Source organism: Phyllobates terribilis, unplaced genomic scaffold (genome assembly GCF_046119375.1).
Source record: "Phyllobates terribilis strain yellow unplaced genomic scaffold, ASM4611937v1 Scaffold_5__5_contigs__length_657084704, whole genome shotgun sequence".
In the NCBI taxonomy this organism is placed as follows: domain Eukaryota; kingdom Metazoa; phylum Chordata; class Amphibia; order Anura; family Dendrobatidae; genus Phyllobates; species Phyllobates terribilis.
Genome location: NW_027362765.1, coordinates 42553876 through 42573900, shown reverse-complemented (window position 1 = coordinate 42573900; position 20025 = coordinate 42553876). Strand labels below are relative to the sequence as shown.

General features: G+C 43.9%; 2 protein-coding genes across 2 annotated transcripts in view; one reads left to right on the top strand and one right to left on the bottom strand.

Annotated features, from left to right (window-relative positions):
- Positions 1-20025, top strand: part of LOC141270638 (uncharacterized) — a 338269-nt gene that overhangs the window by 199930 nt on the left and 118314 nt on the right. The gene's annotated exons all lie outside the window — the stretch shown is intronic.
- LOC141270636 (uncharacterized) overlaps positions 9429-20025 on the bottom strand; it is a 50347-nt gene continuing 39750 nt past the window's right edge. Inside the window, exons 5-7 of the mRNA XM_073680716.1 lie at positions 19871-19968; positions 19587-19677; positions 9429-16387 (exon numbers count right to left, since the gene is read on the bottom strand). Of these exons, the coding sequence (XP_073536817.1) occupies positions 15003-16387; positions 19587-19677; positions 19871-19968 (1574 nt within the window). The 3' untranslated portion in view covers positions 9429-15002. The remainder of the gene's footprint in view (positions 16388-19586; positions 19678-19870; positions 19969-20025) is intronic.

The window sequence follows — 20025 nt, the reverse complement described above, 5'->3', positions numbered from 1 at the left end:
CATGTTTTTACAGAATTGCCTTGTCCCACATCCTGCCTTGTAGCTACGGAGTTCATTGCTTAGTAGTTCCTCTTACTTGGGGGAAGGAGCTGGCATCTCTGCTCTGTTCATACTTACATTCATTTTATTAGGTCATTCTTCACTTTCAAAGGATTCGAACTCCCAACTGTAGCACTGGCAACAAGTCTTCGAAACAAAAGAATCCTCATGTATCTGAAGCTGAACCCATACGGGGAGACAGCCTATTAAAATAAGAAAATGCTGAAAGAAAAAGAACGGCTGCTTTGGGAGAATAAGTGTGTCTATTGTGTTAAGTCTGACCACTTTCTCATCAATAGTCTTAGTCAAATACATAAAACAATGATGATAGTAGTCAACTCTTCTGATGAAGAATTAGTCTAGACTGAACGAGCATCACTAGTGAATCCATTAAAATTATTCCATTGTATACAATATTAAAAATGAAAAGTAAGACATTGCTTTATTCCAAACAAATTTCTCATTGATTCTCAGTGGATTTTGACTTCTGCCATGCTAAACTCAGGAGCAAATAAAAATTTCATGAACATTGTTTGTCAAAAACCATGGGGTGAAATTAGATCATTGTCTATTATTATGGAGATTGTAGATGATCCCCAGTGAGCTCAGTCACAGGTAGGAGACTGAACCTTTGGAGAAAATTATGGAACCTAATCTTCAGAATGCCACGGTTACAAGCTCTAAACCACATAATTAACTGGGAAACCAAAGAATTGTCTTTTTCATTGGTTTTCCACCCCAACAGATGTTACCAAAACTACGTCATGAAAAGGTTGTAGAGGATCCTTAAGCAGATTCTACCACCTGTATATAAGGAATTGGCCAATGTATGTGACAAGAAAAATGGTGACAAACTCATAGCCCATTGACATTATAATTGACCTTTTGATCTGATGCCTGGAGCAGCTATACCATTCAGAAGCATATACACTTTGGCATAGTAGGAATTAAAAGCCCTCAAAAAATACATATATGAAAATGTAGCTAAAGAGTTTATTTGTTCTTTATCGCCAGCAGGTTCATCTAAACATTTAGTCAAGAAGAAAGAAGGTTCCTTTAAACCCTGCAATGATTACAGAGCGCTAAATAAAATTCTATAGAGAATTGTTACCCTCTACCTTTGATCCCTGAGTTGCTGGACAGAGTTTGTTATGCAAAGATGCTCACTAAACTGGATATTTGGGGGGTCATATAACTTGGTTTGTATTAGACCACGTGATGAATTGAAAAGAGCATTCAGATCACGTTATGAACATTATGAGTATGTAGTCTTGTCTTTTGACTCTTGCAACATTCCAGCATTTTAATGACATTTTCAGAGACTTGCTGGATCAAATTGTGATCATATTTCTGCATGATGTATTTATCTTTTCTAATTTTGCAGAGGAATATCAGAATAACGCGAACACTGTGCTGAAGCCTCTAAGAACCCATCATCTTTATATTAGACTGGAGAAATGTGATGTCACGCTGTCTCTGTATACTGGAGGTAGGGGGCCTAAGCTGACCCTAAGCTGGGGCCCTGACTAATCCCTCAACCTGGAGGTACTGTTAAAGGTACAGAGGTCCAGGCCGCCAACGTAACCCCTACCTCCTGAGGATCCCTGCACCTAAGTAATCTAGTCCTGAGAAGGACCCCGATCACAACAAAAGGGGACAAGTAATAATATGCCCACACACAGTACTTAGACGAACGAGACAGTACAAGGGAAAAACCAAAACCACCTTGCATACAAAAACTACACAACTACAACAGAGGGAACACCAACGGGAAAGGAGATAAATGATAAAGCGAGGAAGGGAAAAAACACTCCAAATACACTTATCTCAAACTCCAAAAACCACGATCCGCTCTGTTAGTCTGCATGAAATGCTTTCACCGACACTTCCCTAACAGACCAGCAGGCATTTGAAGGAGTCTCACTACAGCAGCATTGATTGCAGCTGGGCGAGGCTGGACCTCGTCTAGCACAGAGAGAGAGAGAATTAACTCCCTCACTGCCGAAAAACACAAAGCACCAAAAAGTCAGCTGCGAGAAGTCAGGCTGTGTAATCGTGACGATCTTCGTGGCGACACACCCGTGACAGTACCCCCCCTTCTACGAGGGGCCTCCGGACCCTCAGGGCCAGGTTTATCCGGGTGAGTCGTGTGGAAGGCCCGAACTAATCGGTCTGCGTTAATATCCGACGCAGGAACCCACATCCTCTCCTCAGGACCATACCCTTTCCAATGAACCAGGTACTGAAGGGACCGGCGATTAAAGCGTGAATCGATGACCCTCGATATCTGGAACTCCAAGTTACCCTTGACCACCACTGGAGGGGGAGGTAAAGGTGACGGTACCACCGGCGCCACATACCTCTTAAGCAACGATCTGTGGAACACGTTGTGAATTTTAAACGTAGGGGGGAGGTCAAGACGGAATGCCACCGGATTAATAATAGAACTGATTCTGTACGGCCCGATGAACCTGGGACCCAGTTTCCAGGAGGGAACCTTAAGTTTTATATTCCTGGTAGACAACCATACCCGATCGTTCACACTTAGGTCCGGACCAGACACTCTCCTCCTATCAGCCATACGTTTGTATCGGTTCCCCATAGTGTTCAGATTCTTCAGCACCCCTCTCCATACTGAAGCGAGTGATGAGGAAAATCGTTCCTCCTCAGGAACCCCCGAAGAGCCCCCCCTACTGAAAGAACAAAACTGGGGGTGAAAACCATATGCCCCAAAAAACGGGGACTTACCAGTGGACTCGCTCCGCCTATTATTAAGAGTAAACTCTGCCAGAGGTAAGAAAGAAGCCCAGTCCTCCTGGTTCTCTGACACAAAACACCGGAGATATGTCTCCAAGCTCTGGTTCATACGTTCCGTCTGACCATTGGTCTGAGGATGAAAAGCCGATGAGAACGACAAATGCATCCCTCGCCGTGCACAAAACGCCGTCCAGAACTTGGACACAAACTGAGACCCCCGATCAGACACCACCTCGGAGGGTACCCCGTGAAGCCTCACAATCTCCCCAATGAACACCTGCGCAAGAGTTTTAGCATTAGGGAGAGCCGGAAGAGCGATAAAATGTGCCATCTTGCTGAACCTGTCCACTACAACGAGTATGACCGTTTTACCCGAAGACGGAGGGAGGTCCGTAATAAAGTCCATAGACAGATGAGTCCAAGGACGCTCCGGGATCTTCAAAGGTAAGAGGGCCCCAGACGGACGGGTATGTGAGGTCTTAGAGCGCGCACAAACCCCACAGGACGCGACAAAAGTTACCACCTCCTTATGTAAGTTAGGCCACCAAAACCGACGCGAGAGGAGATCCACAGTTGCTCTACTCCCCGGGTGTCCTGCAAAAACTGAGTTATGGTGTGCCTCGATCACCTTTTGTCGCAACTGATCTGGAACAAACAGTCTCCCCGGAGGTCCAACAGGGGCGTCCCCCTGAGCCTCCAATACCTCCTCCTCCAGCTCAGAGCATACTGCCGAAACCACCACCCCCTCCTGAAGGATAGGAACCGGGTCGTCCGTATTCCCGGCCCCAGGGAAACTACGAGATAAGGCATCCGCCTTTACATTTTTTGACCCAGGACGATATGTAACGACAAAATTAAACCTGGTAAAAAACAATGACCACCTAGCTTGTCTGGGATTCAGACGTTTCGCGGACTCCAGATATAGCAGGTTCTTGTGATCGGTGATGACGGTGACCGGATGGACTGCCCCCTCCAAAACATGGCGCCACTCCTCAAAAGCTAACTTAATGGCCAAGAGTTCCCTATTGCCGACATCGTAATTCCTCTCAGCGGACGACAATTTTTTAGAGAAAAAGGCGCACGGATGCCACTTACCAGGGGACGAACCTTGTGACAATACTGCTCCCACCCCTACCTCGGAAGCGTCTACCTCTACAATGAATGGCTGTGACGCATCAGGTTGAATGAGTATGGGTGCCGAGGCAAAACATTTTTTCAAGGAGGAGAATGCTTGACAAGCCTTGTCAGACCACCTAGAAAAATCCGTCCCCTTTTTAGTCATGTCTGTGAGAGGCTTAACCATGGACGAGAAATTACGAATGAACTTCCGGTAATAATTAGCAAACCCCAGGAAACGTTGTAGTGCCTTAAGATTCTCTGGCCGATCCCACTCAAGAACTGCCCGCACTTTCCCAGGGTCCATACGAAAACCGGACGCTGAAACCAGGAAGCCTAAAAACTGGAGTTCCTGTACGGCGAACACACACTTTTCCCATTTGGCATACAGTTTATTATCCCGCAAGATCTGTAACACCTGCCTAACGTGCTCCTGATGAGACACCAGATCCGGCGAGTAAATTAAGATATCATCCAGATATATGACAACAAACTGTCCCACCAGGCGGCGAAAAATGTCATTAACAAAGTGTTGGAACACCGCCGGGGCATTAGTCAGACCGAATGGCATGACAAGGTTCTCATAATGCCCCTCCGGAGTGTTAAACGCCGTCTTCCACTCATCCCCCTCCTTCATCCTAATCAGATTGTACGCCCCCCTGAGATCCAACTTAGAGAACCATTTGGCGCCCACGATCTGATTAAAGAGATCGGGAATAAGTGGGAGCGGATACGGATCTCGGACCGTAATCCGATTAAGTTCACGGAAATCCAGGCAAAGGCGTAGGCCTCAATCTTTCTTCTTAACAAAGAAGAACCCCGCAGCCACCGGTGAAGATGAAGGTCTAATATGCCCCTTAGCCAGACTTTCTGAAATATAATCCTTCATGGCCTGCCTCTCAGGACCAGAAAGGTTATACAACCTAGCTTTAGGTAACTTGGCCTCAGGGAGCAGTTTTACAGAACAGTCATACTCGCGATGAGGAGGTAGTTCCTGACACCCTTTCTCCGAGAATACATCCTCAAAGTCCGCCAGAAATGGAGGTAAGACCCAAGGAGTAACCGCACCGATGACCGTGTTCATGCAGTTTTTATTACAGAATTTACTCCATTGGCTTATCTCTCTGGTTTGCCAATTAATAACCGGGTTATGCTTAGTTAACCAAGGAAGGCCCAACACTATAGGAGTGGGAAGACCCTCCAACACGTAGCAAGACAACAGTTCTTTATGTATCGCCCCCACTTGAAGTTTTACGTCATGCACAGCTTGCAAAAAACTTCCCTGACCGAGAGGCCTGGCATCGATCGAGAATATGGGGATGGGTTTAGCCAACTCACTCAATCGCATACCTTGAACCCGGGCAAACCGAGCATCAACCAGATTAGCCCCGGCCCCACTATCCAGAAGAACAGATATCCTCTCAGTTCTCGTACCCACCACCACCTCCGCCGGTACGAGAAACTGAGACGAACTTAGGGACGAAATACCTACTCCCAGATTGCCGTCCACCACACAACCTGGGATCAACAGTTTTCCGACGACTCTTCACTCTGCAAGGGACGGGATGGACACCCCCCAATAAAATGTCCCTTTCTCCCGCAGAAGAAACACCTTCCTGTCTTATGGCGCACCACCGGTCCCCTCCCCCGAAATGATGTCCCTCCTAATTGCATAGGGTCCTCTGGACTGACCAGGGGAACCACCATATGAGGGGACCTTGTAGGAGGTGGAGTCATCACAGGGGGTAGAGTTATCCCGCACCTCTCCCGAAGCCGTCTGTCAACGCGAATAGCAAGGGCCATAGCGGCTTCCAGTGACGCGGGAGAGTCATACTGTGCCAACACATCCTGTAATTTGTCGGATAAACCTTGACAAAACTGGCTCCTAAGAGCCGGGTCATTCCACTGGGTGTCCGTGGCCCACCTACGGAACTCCGAACAGAATTCCTCCGCCGGACGATCTCCCTGCTGGATCCTACGTAACTTAGACTCAGCAAGGGAGATCCGATCTGGGTCATCATATACGAGTCCCAGAGCAGCGAAAAACCTATCCACTGACTGGAGAGCCGGGGAGCCCGGGGGAAGAGAGAACGCCCAAGATTGTGGGTCCCCTTGTAGGAGCGAGATGACAATTCCCACCCTTTGTTCTTCACTCCCCGATGACCGAGGCCGCAGCCGAAAGTACAACTTGCATGCCTCCCGGAAAACAAAAAACTTGTCCCGCCCCCAGTGAACCTGTCAGGGAGAGCTACTTTAGGTTCTGGTCCGGCTTGCTCCTGAGGATACAAAACCTTGGACCTAACGTCCGCCAGCTCCATGGACAAACTCTGCAACTGCCGAGCTAGACCGGCTACTGGATCCATGGTAGCTGGAGAAAAACTAAGTGGTCGGTGAAAATGTCACGCTGTCTCTGTATACTGGAGGTAGGGGGCCTAAGCTGACCCTAAGCTGGGGCCCTGACTAATCCCTCAACCTGGAGGTACTGTTAAAGGTACAGAGGTCCAGGCTGCCAACGTAACCCCTACCTCCTGAGGATCCCTGCACCTAAGTAATCTAGTCCTGAGAAGGACCCCGATCACAACAAAAGGGGACAAGTAATAATATGCCCACACACAGTACTTAGACGAACGAGACAGTACAAGGGAAAAACCAAAACCACCTTGCATACAAAAACTACACAACTACAACAGAGGGAACACCAACGGGAAAGGAGATAAATGATAAAGCGAGGAAGGGAAAAAACACTCCAAATACACTTATCTCAAACTCCAAAAACCACGATCCGCTCTGTTAGTCTGCATGAAATGCTTTCACCGACACTTCCCTAACAGACCAGCAGGCATTTGAAGGAGTCTCACTACAGCAGCATTGATTGCAGCTGGGCGAGGCTGGACCTCGTCTAGCACAGAGAGAGAGAGAATTAACTCCCTCACTGCCGAAAAACACAAAGCACCAAAAAGTCAGCTGCGAGAAGTCAGGCTGTGTAATCGTGACGATCTTCGTGGCGACACACCCGTGACATGTGAATTCCATAAAACAGAAATCCAGAACTTGGGTTATATTATCATCTTTTCCCAATAATTAGCATCGGATGCTAGCAAAATTCAAGCAATTAGGCAGGTCTCGACAAAAGTGAAAGAGGTCCAATGAATGATGGGTTCTGCTAATTTCTTTAGACATTTTATTAACAATATTTCAGGTATAATTGCACCAGCCAGTTAAAGAAAGGGATACTTTTGTATGGCCTCCTCTACTCTTCCCCCAGGTATATTTGGATACTGCTCCTCAGCTTTTCTACCGCCTGATATTCCTTTGTCTCTGCTGAATGTTCCTGGTATGTTTGATATGTCTCGTCCACTACCCACTTTTCTTTATGACCCACTTGTTTACACTACTTACAATATCCTACATCTGGGTCAGCTTTGATTTAACTGATTAAGATGAGTACAGGCCTCTCCCATCTGTTTCACACGTGAATATACACTGTGTGCAGAATTAATAGGCAAGTTGTATTTTAGAGGATTATTTTTATGATTGATCAACAACTATGTTCTCAATCAACCCAAAAGACTCAAATATCCAAGCTTAATATTTCTGGAAGTTGGAGTGTTTTTTTTTTTAGATTTGGCTATCTTAGGAGGATATCTGTTTGTGCAGGTAACTATTACTTTGCAGAATTATTAGGCAACTTAATAAAAACCAAATATAATCCATCTCACTTGTTTATTTTCACCAGGTAAACCAATATCAGTGCACAAAATTTAAAAAGACATTTCTGACATGCAAAAACAAAAACCCAAAAAATTCTTTATGATGACACTCAACAGCCTTATATCTATAGATTCTGTCAGTTGCTTGATCAGTTTTCGATCAACATTGCGCGCAGCAGCCACCACAGCCTCCCAGACACTGTTCCGAGAGGTGTACTGTTTTCCCTCCCTGTAGATCTCACATTTTATGATGGACCACAGGTTCTCTATGGGGTTCAGATCAGATGAACAAGGGGGCCATGTCATTATTTTTTCTTCTTTTAGATCTTTACTGGCCAGTCACGCTGTGGAGTAGTTGGATGCATGTGATGGAGCATTGTCCTGCATGAAAATCATGTTTTTCTTGAACGATACTGATTTCTTCCTGTACCACTGCTTCAAGAAGTTGTCTTCCAGAAACTGGCAGTAGGTCTGGGAGTTGAGCTTCACTCCATCCTTAACCCGAAAAGGTCCCACAAGTTCATCTTTGATGATACCAGCCCATACCAGTACCCCACCTCCACCTTGCTGGCGTCTGAGTCGGAGTGGAGCTCTCTGCCCCTTACTGATCCAGCCTCTGGCCCATCCATCTGGCCCATCAAGAGTCACTCTCATTTCATCAGTCCATAAAACCTTTGAAAAATCAGTATTAAGATATTACTTGGCCCATTCTTGACGTTTTATCTTATGTTTCTTGTTCAAAGGTGGTCGTTTTTCAGCCTTCCTTACCCTGGCCATGTCCCTGAGTATCGCACACCCTGTGCTTTTTGATACTCCAGTAACATTGCAGCTCTGAAATATGGCAAAACTGGTGGCGAATGGCATCTTCACGTTTGATTTTCCTCAATTCATGGGCAGTTATTTTGCGCCTTTTTTTTGGGCAACAAGCTTCTTGCGACCCTGTTGGCTATTTGCCATGAAACGCTTGATTGTTCGGTGATCACACTTCAAAAGTTTGGAAATTTCAAGACTGCTGCATCCCTCTGCAAGACATCTCACAATTTTGGACTTTTCAGAGCCCGACAAATCTCTCTTCTGACCCATTTTGCCAAAGGAAAGGAAGTTGCCTAATAATTAAGCACACCTTACACTCCCTGACAGAAGTTATGTCGCTTTTACATTTTATGTAAATAAAAGCTTATAACCGGACGTTAAATTCATCCATTGGTTTTATAAATTATTCTTTTGAAAGCTGAAACCCTCCCTAATTTGGTTTTGGTTAAGAAAATAAAATGGCATCAATGCTGAAATATTGATCATTTAATGAACACAAAATGGTCAGATTTTGGCAAGACAAAAGTTTTGTTGCCTGGTCATATAATGCCATATCATTTTCCCCTAGACCAAACCGGTGGCCTAGTTAAGGAGGTAAGCTCTACTATGGGGCTGATATCCTCAACAGATTTCTCTGGACATGGGTCTATCATGCTTGGTGGGTTGAAGCAGAAAAAACGTAGGGCATTTCCTCTTAATGAGAAGGTTATGTCTCTAATAAAAAAAGGAATGGGATAGACCAGAAAGAAAAAATCTTTCTACTCCTAAAAGAAAATATCCATTTGATGACCCCGTGTGTTCTTTCTGGGAAAAAGCCCCAAAATTATTATTGCCAAGGCTTCTAAGAAATTTGCCCTTCCCTTTGAGTATATGGCTGTGCTGAAGGATCCCCTAGATAAAAAAGCTGATAGCTTCTTAAAAGGATCCTGGGAAGCTTCAGGGGAGGGGGGGAAGGTGGGGGGGCTTAAACCCGCTGTTGCTGCTACCTGCACGGGTAGATCACTAATAGTGTGGCTAGATCAGTTAGAATCTCAACTCCAGGTAAAAGTATCTAGGGAGAAAAGTATTGGATACCATCCCCCTAATGCTTGGTGTGGCTGCCTTTCTGGCTGATGCATCTGCTGACTTTGTTAGGTTGGCAGCCAGATCCGCAGCTTTCTCAAACGCTGCCGATTGGGCACTGTGGCTTAAGTGCTGGCCAGGAGATCTTCAGACTAAATCCAAACTGTGTTCTATTCCCTGTAAGGGTGAGTTTTTGTTCGGCTCAACACTAGATGATGTTCTACATAAAGCAGGAGATAATAAGAAGTGTTTTGCCACCCTCTCCGTACACTCATATAAAAAGTATTTTCGGAGTAGTAAATTTATCTAGAGGAAGCCCACTAAAGACTAGGATAAGTGGGAAGATAGGAGGAAGAACAGAGGGTTCATGTTTAATGGCCCCTCCAATGATGATAGAAAACCCTCCCAATGAAGTTTTTCCCCAGGTTGGAGGAAGGTTCTCGCTCTTTCTTCCGGCCTGGGAAAAGATCTTCAGGAGTGCCTGGATTTTGGGCCTAATAAAATCGTGCCTAAAGTTACATTTCACAGCAGTCCCCAAACCAAACTTTACAGTGACTCCCCCTACGAACTTCAGTAAAGGAGCAAATAGTCCTAGAACAGGAGGTGTTAGGTCTGGTAGACAAAGCATTTCTACAGGACGTTCCCCTCCTGGAAAGAAAAGAAGGATTCTACTCTCCATTGTTCCTGGTGAAGAAACTGGACGGATCCTTCAGGACAATTATAAACTTAAAAAAACTGAACAGATCACTAAAGACTCAAACTTTCAAGATAGAAACAATAAAAACAGCTATAAAAATCTTGTTTCTAGATTGTTATATGACCGTTCTGGACTTGAGGGACGCTTATTATCACGTTCCCATATACAAGGACTTTCAGAAATTCCTAGCAGTCTCAATAGAGGGGAGAATCAAGCATTATAAGTACACAGCTCTACCGTTAGGTCTCGCTGTTGCTCCCCGGGTATTTACCAAGTTGATGTCAGAGGTAAAGGCACACCTGAAGGAACGGGACATCCTGATAGTGGGTAACTCCATACAACACTGCAAATAACAACTGGAGCGAGTCATGAAGTCCTTTGTAGAATTAGGTTGGCTTTTAAATCTAAAAAAAAAAGAATAAAGAACCGAGCTGAAAAAAAGTGCAGGAGTTCTCAGGACTCTTATTGGACTGGAAAAACAGGGAGTGTCGCCTCCCAGAGGAGAAAAAAAAACTAAAATTATGAGCCAGATGTCCCAAGCGATGGATCTTCCCTCTATGACTCTGAGGAAGACGATGTCCCTTCTGGACTCCATGACCTCCTGCATACCAGCAGTTCAGTGAGCACAACTCCACACCAGGGTTTTGCAGTGGAAAATTTTAGATGCAGAAATTTCCCTAGGGGGGCATTTAGAAGGGCAGCTAACTATCTCCCATTGCTATTCTCTCTCTAGGTTGGTGGTGGGGGATAGACAAATTGTCCAGAGGTGTTCTGTGGGTGAACAGGATTACTCAAGCACTCACTACGGATGCAAGCCCCAAAGGTTGTGGGGCACATCTGGAGGATAAAATAACTCGGGATTTGGTCAATCTATAGCTAAAGTTAAACATGAAGGAGCTATTGGCAGTAAAATTCGCCCTCATAGAATTTCTAGACACTTTCCGGGGCCATCAGGTGAGGGTATCCTAGGACAACCAGGTGGTGGTAGCATATCTAAATCAACAGGGAGGAACTCGTTCCTGTCCTTTGATGGAGACCGCAGATATCATTTTTGAGATAGAAGAAAATCTCAGGAATCAGAAAGCAGACTTTCTAAGCAGGACCCAGTTAAAACTGGGGAAATGGGTGCTGAAACAGTCTATCTTCCACCAGATTACAGAAATGTGGGGTCTTCCCGTAATAGATCTTTTCGCCAGTAGTCAGAGCACGAAGGTAGATCTGTTTTGCTCGATAGAACCGGGGGGTGAGGAACCCCTTAGCTCTGGGTGCCTTCATGATTCCGTGGGATCACAGTTCAGCCAGTTATCCTGCGACTCTGAGGTAGATCACGGAAGACCAGGCCAGAGTAATCCTGATCGCTGCCTTTTGGCCAAAAAGAACATGGTTTTCCTGGCTAAGAATGATGTCCATTACAGACCCTTGGGTGCTCCCGGATCTTCTCTCCCAGGGTTCGGTATGTCATCCTCAGGTATCAAATCTGCACCTGACGGTCTGGAATTTGAGAGGGCACTCCTGAAGGATAGAGGTTTTTCCCAAAATCTTATCTCTACACTACTCCAGAGTAGCTGTCACCACTAGAGCCTTTGGGAAAACCGGGAGAAAATTTCTTTCCACTTCATGGGCCAATCGTAAAGGAAAGGTTCCTATCTCGGCCATCTTAGAGTTTCTGCAAAAGGGTTTAGTGCAAGGTTTGGCCACAAGCACCATAAAGGTCAAAATTACTGCATTGGGGGCATTATATAATTATGATTTAGCTGGAAATCGCTGGGTGGCTAGATTTATTACGACCTCCGCTAGATCTAGACCCATCGTTAGTCAGAGATTACCACCTTGGGATTTAAATGTGGTCCTTTTAGCCTTAACCAACCCTCCATTTGAACCTTTAGATAATTTTTTTAGAGATGGGTTATCTCTTAAAACTGCACTTCTTGTGGCATTAACTTCAGCCCGTAGGGTTAGCGACATCCAGGCCCTGTCTGCTGGTCCTCCTTTTACACAGATCCTGGAGGAGAGAGTTATTCTAAAACCAGACTCAGCCTATCTGCCCAAGGTGGCGTCACAATACCACAGGTCCCAGGAAGTTATGTTGTCATTTTTTTGCTCCCAAAAACAAAGGGTACGAAGACCTCCATAAACTAGATGTAAGGAGGGGTTTAATACAATATCTATTGGCCACTAGAGAGTGTAAGAAGGATAGGGCTCTTTATTAATGTTTTCATGGTCCTCGAAAGGGAGTAAAGCCCTCAAGGGGCACGTTGGCAAGATGGATAAGGGATGCCATCTCTCTGGCATACTCAAGTGGGGAAACCGCTCCGGAAAGAATAAGAGCCCACTCAACTAGAGCAGTGGCAACCTCCTGGGCCGAAAGAGCTGATGTTTCCATAAAGCAAATATGTAAGCCGGCGACATGGTCTTCTCCCTCAACCTTTTACAAACATTACCATCTGGATTTAGCCTCTTTCTCTGATCTCCCCATTGGGAGAAGGGTTCTAGAAGCAGTGGTCCCTCCCCAGTATACAATCCTCTGCAATTCTCTCCGAGGTGCTGTCATGGGGGAGGGGGAAAGACGTAGTTACTTACCGGTAACTGAATTTCTCTTGAGCCCATGACAGCACCTGTATATTCCCTACCTGCACGCGTGATCAGCACACTTATTTGTTATTTTTGTATTAGTCACAGGGTGTTCCTGATAAACATGACAATGTTGATAGTTTTGTGTTGTAATAACCTGGAGGTCCTCTCGTGCTCTGTAAACAACTGATGCGGGGAGAGGTACCACCCTTTTATCTGTAGGTTTCCTGTCCTTGAAAGGCGAATCCCCTCTCTCCGTGGTGCTGTCATGGGCTCAGAGAAATCCTGTTACCAGTAAGTAACTACGTCTTTCTGCAACCTTTTTAACTTCATACCCAATCACCCAGCCCCTGCTCCCACAGTGCCTCTATTATGAGCTCTATGAAACGATCGCTCAGTCTGCAAAAACTTTAATACATCCATGATCTTTTCATCACAAACAAACTTTCCTTCCTTGGCACCACTGTAACCTGGCTCACCTGGCATCTGACAGACTCTCCAACTGCACTTTCTTATGGTGAATTCCATCTTTGTAACACCCCCCGCCCCAGCAACAAGCATGGTGGAGTTGATTTGTTCCTGTCAGATAACGGCGCCTTCACCTCAATTCCACCTTCCATTACTCTCCCTTCTTTTGAGGTGCAATCTGTTCGCATCTACTCCCCCCTCCAATTGGCTGTTCTTTACTGCCCCTTCCTGCTACAACCTTTTTCAACCACATCACCATCTGGCTACTTAATTTCCTTTCCGCTGACATCTCCACTAGCATCTTGGGTGACTTCAATATCCTCATTGACACTTCCAACTCAGCTGTATCCAAACTTCTAACACTCACTTCCTCCTTCGGCCTCGCTCAATGGTCCTTCGCAGCCATTCATAAACACGTGCCACTCTTCCCTATCTAACCTCTCTAACTCACCTCTCCCCGTCGGACAACAACCTACTCACATTCTCTTCTTCTCATTACCAATTGAACAATCCTCACTCCATAAACTTGCACACCCTCAAAGAAATCTCAAACACCTTGATTTACACTTATTTTATGACTCCCTTCTCCCTCTTGCAGACAGTTTCCATACATGATGCAGATCCTGTCACTTTATTTAACATCACAACAACTGCAGCTCTCGAATCGGTCACGCCCTCACCCATACCAAAGCTCGCACAATCAACAAGCAACCCTGACACACCAACTTGACTAAAGAACTGAGGCGGAATTCCAAGATCCCATTTAAATGAGCATTTCATCACATACAAACAGTTCCTCACCAATTTCAAGACCACACTCGCAACTGCAAAACAAACCTACTTCTCATCTCTCATTTCCTTCCCTGTCTCACAACCCTAAACAGCTATTCAATGCTTTCAATTCTCTCCTCCATACCCCAGCACCTCTTCCCACTCCTCCCAGATGAAGACTTTGCCTCATTCTTCCTTCTATACTCTTCCCACAATCGCATACAAGATTTCTCTCGTGCATCACCCATACTCTGGAACTCTCAACCACAACATATTTAGATTCTCCCCTACTACGGAAACCATCAAAAGGAACCTGAAGACCTACCTCTTCCGACAAGCCTACAACCTGCAGTAACACTTGTTCCACTAACTGCTGCACAACCAGCTCTACCCTCCCCTACTGTATCCTCACCCATCCCTTGTGGACTGTGAGCACTCGTGGACCGGATCCTCTCTCCTCCTGTACCAGTCATTGACTTGTATTGTTTATGATTATTGCACTCGCTTTTTAATATATATACCCTTTTCACATGTAAAGCACCATGGAATAAATGGAGCTATAATAATAAAAACTAATGGGAGTACCAGTGAATGCAGAGCACAGCACTCGACTGATCTTCGGGACTACTGTTAGAATGAATAGAGTGGCAGTGCACATGATCGACATCTGCTCCATTCAGCCGATGCACTTCAGAGCCCCAGTTCTCAGGATTGGTGGGGTCCACGATGGTTGGGCCTCCAGCTAATGGAAAGTTATCCCTTTCAATAGAGAGAACTTTCAAACTTGGACACCCTTTAAGACGTTTTGCGTAAAGCAAATCGCAAATTGTTTCAGTTCACTGAATACCTAAAAATTCAACACACATTGAAATTATATCAAATTATTTATCTCTAGTAACAGGAAAACTATATCTTTATACCGTATTAGCCAGTAGATAGAAAAATAAGCATTAAAATGGCTTCTCTTTTGTGCGACTTCTCTGATGCTCATCAAGATATCATTTTATGTTTAAAACACTTCCTAAATTCTGAGAATCCGAATAGCTTTTCTCTGGGTGAGTTCTCTGGTGTCTAACAAGACCGGACCTTTGCGTAAAGCATCTCCCACATTCTGAACATGAAAATGGCTTCTCCCCTGTGTGAATTTTCTGATGATCAACAAGGCTTGCTTTCCAAGAAAAACATTTCCCACATTCTGAACATGAAAATGGCTTCTCTCCTGTGTGAGTTTTTTCATGGTCAATAAGACATTTTTTCCAAGAAAAACATTTCCCACATTCTAAACATGAAAATGGCTTCTCTCCTGTGTGACTTAACTGATGCTTAGCTACAATAGATTTGTGCTTAAAACACTTCCCACACTCTGGACAAGAGAATGGCTTCTCCCCTGTGTGAATTTTCTGATGTGAAACAAGGTATGGCTTCTTTTTAAAACATTTCCCACATTGTGAACATGAAAATGGCTTATCCGTTGCATGAGTTTTTTGGTGGTCATGAAGCATTACCTTTCGAGAAAATTTTTTGTCACATTCTTGACATGAAAATGGCTTCTCTTCTGTGTGAGTTTTTTGATGTGTAGCAAGATGTGATTTTTGATTAAAACACTTTCCACATTCTGTGCATAAGAATGGCTTCTCCCCTGTGTGTGTTCTTTGATGTGTAATAAGATAGGTCTTATTTATAAATGATTTCCCACATTCTGAACATGAAAATGGCTTCTCCCCTGTGTGCGTTTTTTGATGGTCAACAAGATTTACTTTCTGAGCAAAACGTTTCCCACATTCTAGACATGCATGTGGCTTCTCTTCTATGTGACGTTTCTGATGTTCAACAAGATGATATTTTCGCATAAAACATTTCCCACATTCTAAGCATGAAAACGGCTTCTCTCCAGTGTGACTTCTTTCATGTTCAATAAGTTTTGATTGATAGTTAAAACGTGCGCCACATTCGGAGCATGATAACGGATTCTTCCCTTTGTGAATTCTTCCATGTGTAATAATATGCGATTTCTTTACTAAACATTGCTGATCTTCTGAACATAAAAATTCCTTTGCTTCTATATGACTTTTCTCATGTGCAATAAGCTTTGATTTATCTACATAACATTTCCCACATTTTGAACAAGCAAATGGAATCTTCCCTTTGTGAGATCTTTCATGTTCAACATCCATTTCGTTATTTTTAATTATTTTAACAGTCTGTAATAAATCAGAAGATCGGACATGTTGAAACAGATCAGACGATAGATCTGCGCTGTGAACGGCTGATGGAATATCTGAGATACTGTTATGCTCTTCATATATATTTTGTGTGATACCATGAACATCTGCTTTAAAATCTGGAGATGTTTCTGGTTCCTTTGAGCTTCTCGTACAGTCAACTACAAAGAATTAAAAAACATTTTTAATTTTTGTATAATAGAATCTTAAAATTATATTAAAATGTTATAGTATTTCTGTATTAACATTTCCATACCGATTTTATTTAATTTTGCTACATGCCATACAAAGTAGAAAAATGTGCGACAAACAGTCTCATGCTAAAACTGTAGGCAATGTCAATTAGTGTTATTAATGAAATTTTATATTAAGCATGGAACTACAACTTTACGTTTCTTTAAAACCATGAAAAGTACATGAGTACAAGCTACCATATTTTCCGAACTATAAAGACGCACCGGACCATAAAATGCACCTAGGTTTTAGAGAAGAAAATAGAAAAAAAAAATTGAAGCAAAAATATGGTCATGATGCACTGATATGGGGGAGGGGGTCTGCTGCTGACACCTTTATAGGGCTAATGTCTCCCAATTCTGTACTAATAGCCCACATCCTGGTATGTATATACGCCCCCATCACCCCCCAAAAAATAAAATAAAAGATTCTACTCACCTTCCCTCAGCTCCAGTGCTGCGTCCTGTTCTGATGGCAGTAGCTGATCTCAGCTTGTGAGCAGCGTGTGACGTCACTGCCATGCGCCCTCACATGCTGAGGTCCGCTGTCTGAATATTCACTGCTCCACACGCCCGGACTACAGGTGTGGAGAGCAATGAATATTCATTCTCTTTAATAGAGGGCACACATGATAGCCGAGCAGCTGCAGGAACAGCGGCTAACACTGTGCGCGCTATTAAAGGGAACCTGTCAAGTCATTTGTCCCATCTAAACTGGCCTCATTGCATACACACTTTTTTTCATTAAAATCAGCGCTTTTATCCTATGTTCGTTGTTTAAATCTCACGCTTGAGCACTGTGTATTGGCCAGCCACAGCTCCCCACGCGTGCGCAGTGAAGCTGTGTGTAGTTCCAAAGCTTCACTGACTGTGTGCGCACGCGCGGGGAGCCGCTAATCACGGCGCATGCTCCCAGATAGTCAATGCACAAACACGGCTGGCCTATACACAGTCTGTATTGGGAGCCGTGCTTGCGCAGTGTGTACTGCCATGACGTATGGCTCCGCGCGCATACGCACATAGTCGGTGAAGCTGTGCAATTACACATAGCTTCACTGCACATGTACGGGGTGCCGCGACTAGCCAATACACACTGCGCAAGCGAGAGATTTAAACAACGAAAATAGTGACGTCAGCGCAAACCCAGATAAAAAAATTCAAATGGCGTGGGCGGCGACAAACCTAACTGAACGCCATGAAGCACACCCCTATGACTAAACGATCAGGTAAGATATAACTATACAAAATGCTTTTTACAAAAGGATAAAAGTGCAGATTTTAATGAAAAAAGCATGTTAGTGATGCAAAGTTTAGATAGGACAAATGACATGACAGGTTCCCTCTAAGGAAAATGAATATTCAGTGCTCAACACTCCCATGGGAGTCAGAAATAGCCAAAAGTATATCAGGAGAAAACCTAGAAAAAGGTGGCTCAAAAATGGTTCAGAGGTTTACCCTGAAAGAAACTGAAGTCCAAGGTAACAGGTAAGACCCGTGCCGCTTCCCGACGCACGTTTCTCGTGGAGCGTATCCTGCTTTTTCAAGGGAAGATGTCACAACCTTTTTCTAGGTTTTCCCGAGATACTTTTGGCTATTTCTGACCTCGGCATACTACTTATTATAGCCGTTACCTTTTTGGGTCATGAGATTTTTTTAAGTAGCCATTCAATTCTTGACGGGGATCCCCTCTCTTGTGGCCATTTATTTAACTTTATAACCCCTTATTGGGTTGCATAGGCTCTCTGGGTTGCTGGTGTCCTGGCCGCTATTTTTTGATAGTTTACCCATGTCCCCCAACACATGTCTATTATTTATACTCTATATTTTTATGAATTTATATGTGATTATTAAATTATTGAATTTACTAACCTTAAAAAACTCCAGTCTCTCCTTCGTGATTCCATATGTTTTGGAGTGGTTCTTTAGTAGTGGCTCATACAAGTAGTATGGGTTGAGGTGTTAGCTATCATTATGTTTTTGGGTCTTTCAGCATCAATATTAATGCATGTACACTTATTAACTCTACATAACTTTCAGGACTAGAGTCTTACTGACACGAAACAGGATCTACATGTGAAACTGGGGTGCATTAAGACTGGGGTCCAAAGTCTGCTGAAGCCTGTTGTCTTCACATTGCAGTCTAAACCTTACAAGGTTTTTCTTCCTAAAGATCTTCAGTTTGAGTTCCCCATAATATTAAAAAATAAAGTGAAATATTGTGAAAAAAAACTATTAACTGCTGTAAATGATCGAAACTCCAATAATAGCTTTATAACAATTATGTGAGGTTCTGATGAAGAAATCTTCAGTTAAAGGGATTGCCCGGTTTCAAATCTATAAGTCTGCAGTCACTCTGTGTGACTGCAGACTTATGAATTCCCCCAATGCACACACTGGGTGCCACAGGGATTCGCTGGTTTCTGAGCTAGGACCGGAGGGCACGTATACGTTATCCATACTGCCTGGCAAAAGCCGTCTTGTGGGCGCGGCCTACCTCCATATAAGTGTGTGGAGAGTGAGGCAGTGTCCACTGGCCGGGAGTACGTATAACTCATGCTTACCCTCTAGTCCCGACTGGCGCATCCCTGCAGTGCACAGTGCGTGCGCTGGGTGAATTCATAAGTCTGCAATAACACAGAGTGACTACAGACTTATCGGTTTGGACCGGACAACCCCTTTAATTCTCCAGTACATGGTGTATTGAAGTTCTTGTTAGGAGTCTGCATGGTTACATCATTATCATTACTTAGATATGATCTAAGCTTGAACACATTATGTGACGTTATCTAAAGGATTTTGTTACATTATATTTTATAAAAACTTTTGCTTTAGCTGTTGTCCTTTTTTTAGCTTGATAACCATTGAAAATAATGAAAAAGAAACAACTAGTTGGACTAATCCACCACTTGTTCTTTACAGGAAAATTTCATCTATATTTTTATATCCTTATTTTATGGTCTATAACAATATATTTTCCTTTATATTTATTCACAGTAATTTGGCAAAAGGGGTGAATCTAAAGCTGAAAAACCTAAAAGACCACAGAGCTCACAACAATTAACACAAAGTACCAGCCACTGACTGAGAAGAATCTGTGACTCCTCTACATTTAGTGGTTACTACTCACCTGGGTAGTCATATGTAGGAATCTCCTCTTTACACCGCTCATCAGTCCTCACATATGTCTCTGTAGTATTAATATGGATCAGATCTTCACCCTGAAACAAATATTGTAAAAGTCACAGACAGATGGAAAAGTCACATCTATGATCAGCTCTAATCCTGCCATCTCCACCATTCTCATTACACAAGTATAAAACATATAATACTGGTGGATAAGACTGAACACAAGACCTTCACAGACGTCTACACATCATAGAGGAGATCTCATGACACCTTCTCTCCATCTACCTGATGGTCCTGAAGAACACTGGGATTTTCTGGTTTACAGTCCTGTGGAAGAAGAGAACGGGGACATCTCTCTTGTGTTGTCCTCTTACTGGATAGAACTGGAAGAAACACATACAGGGACTGAATTCATTCTTTACATACAAATAATTATAGGC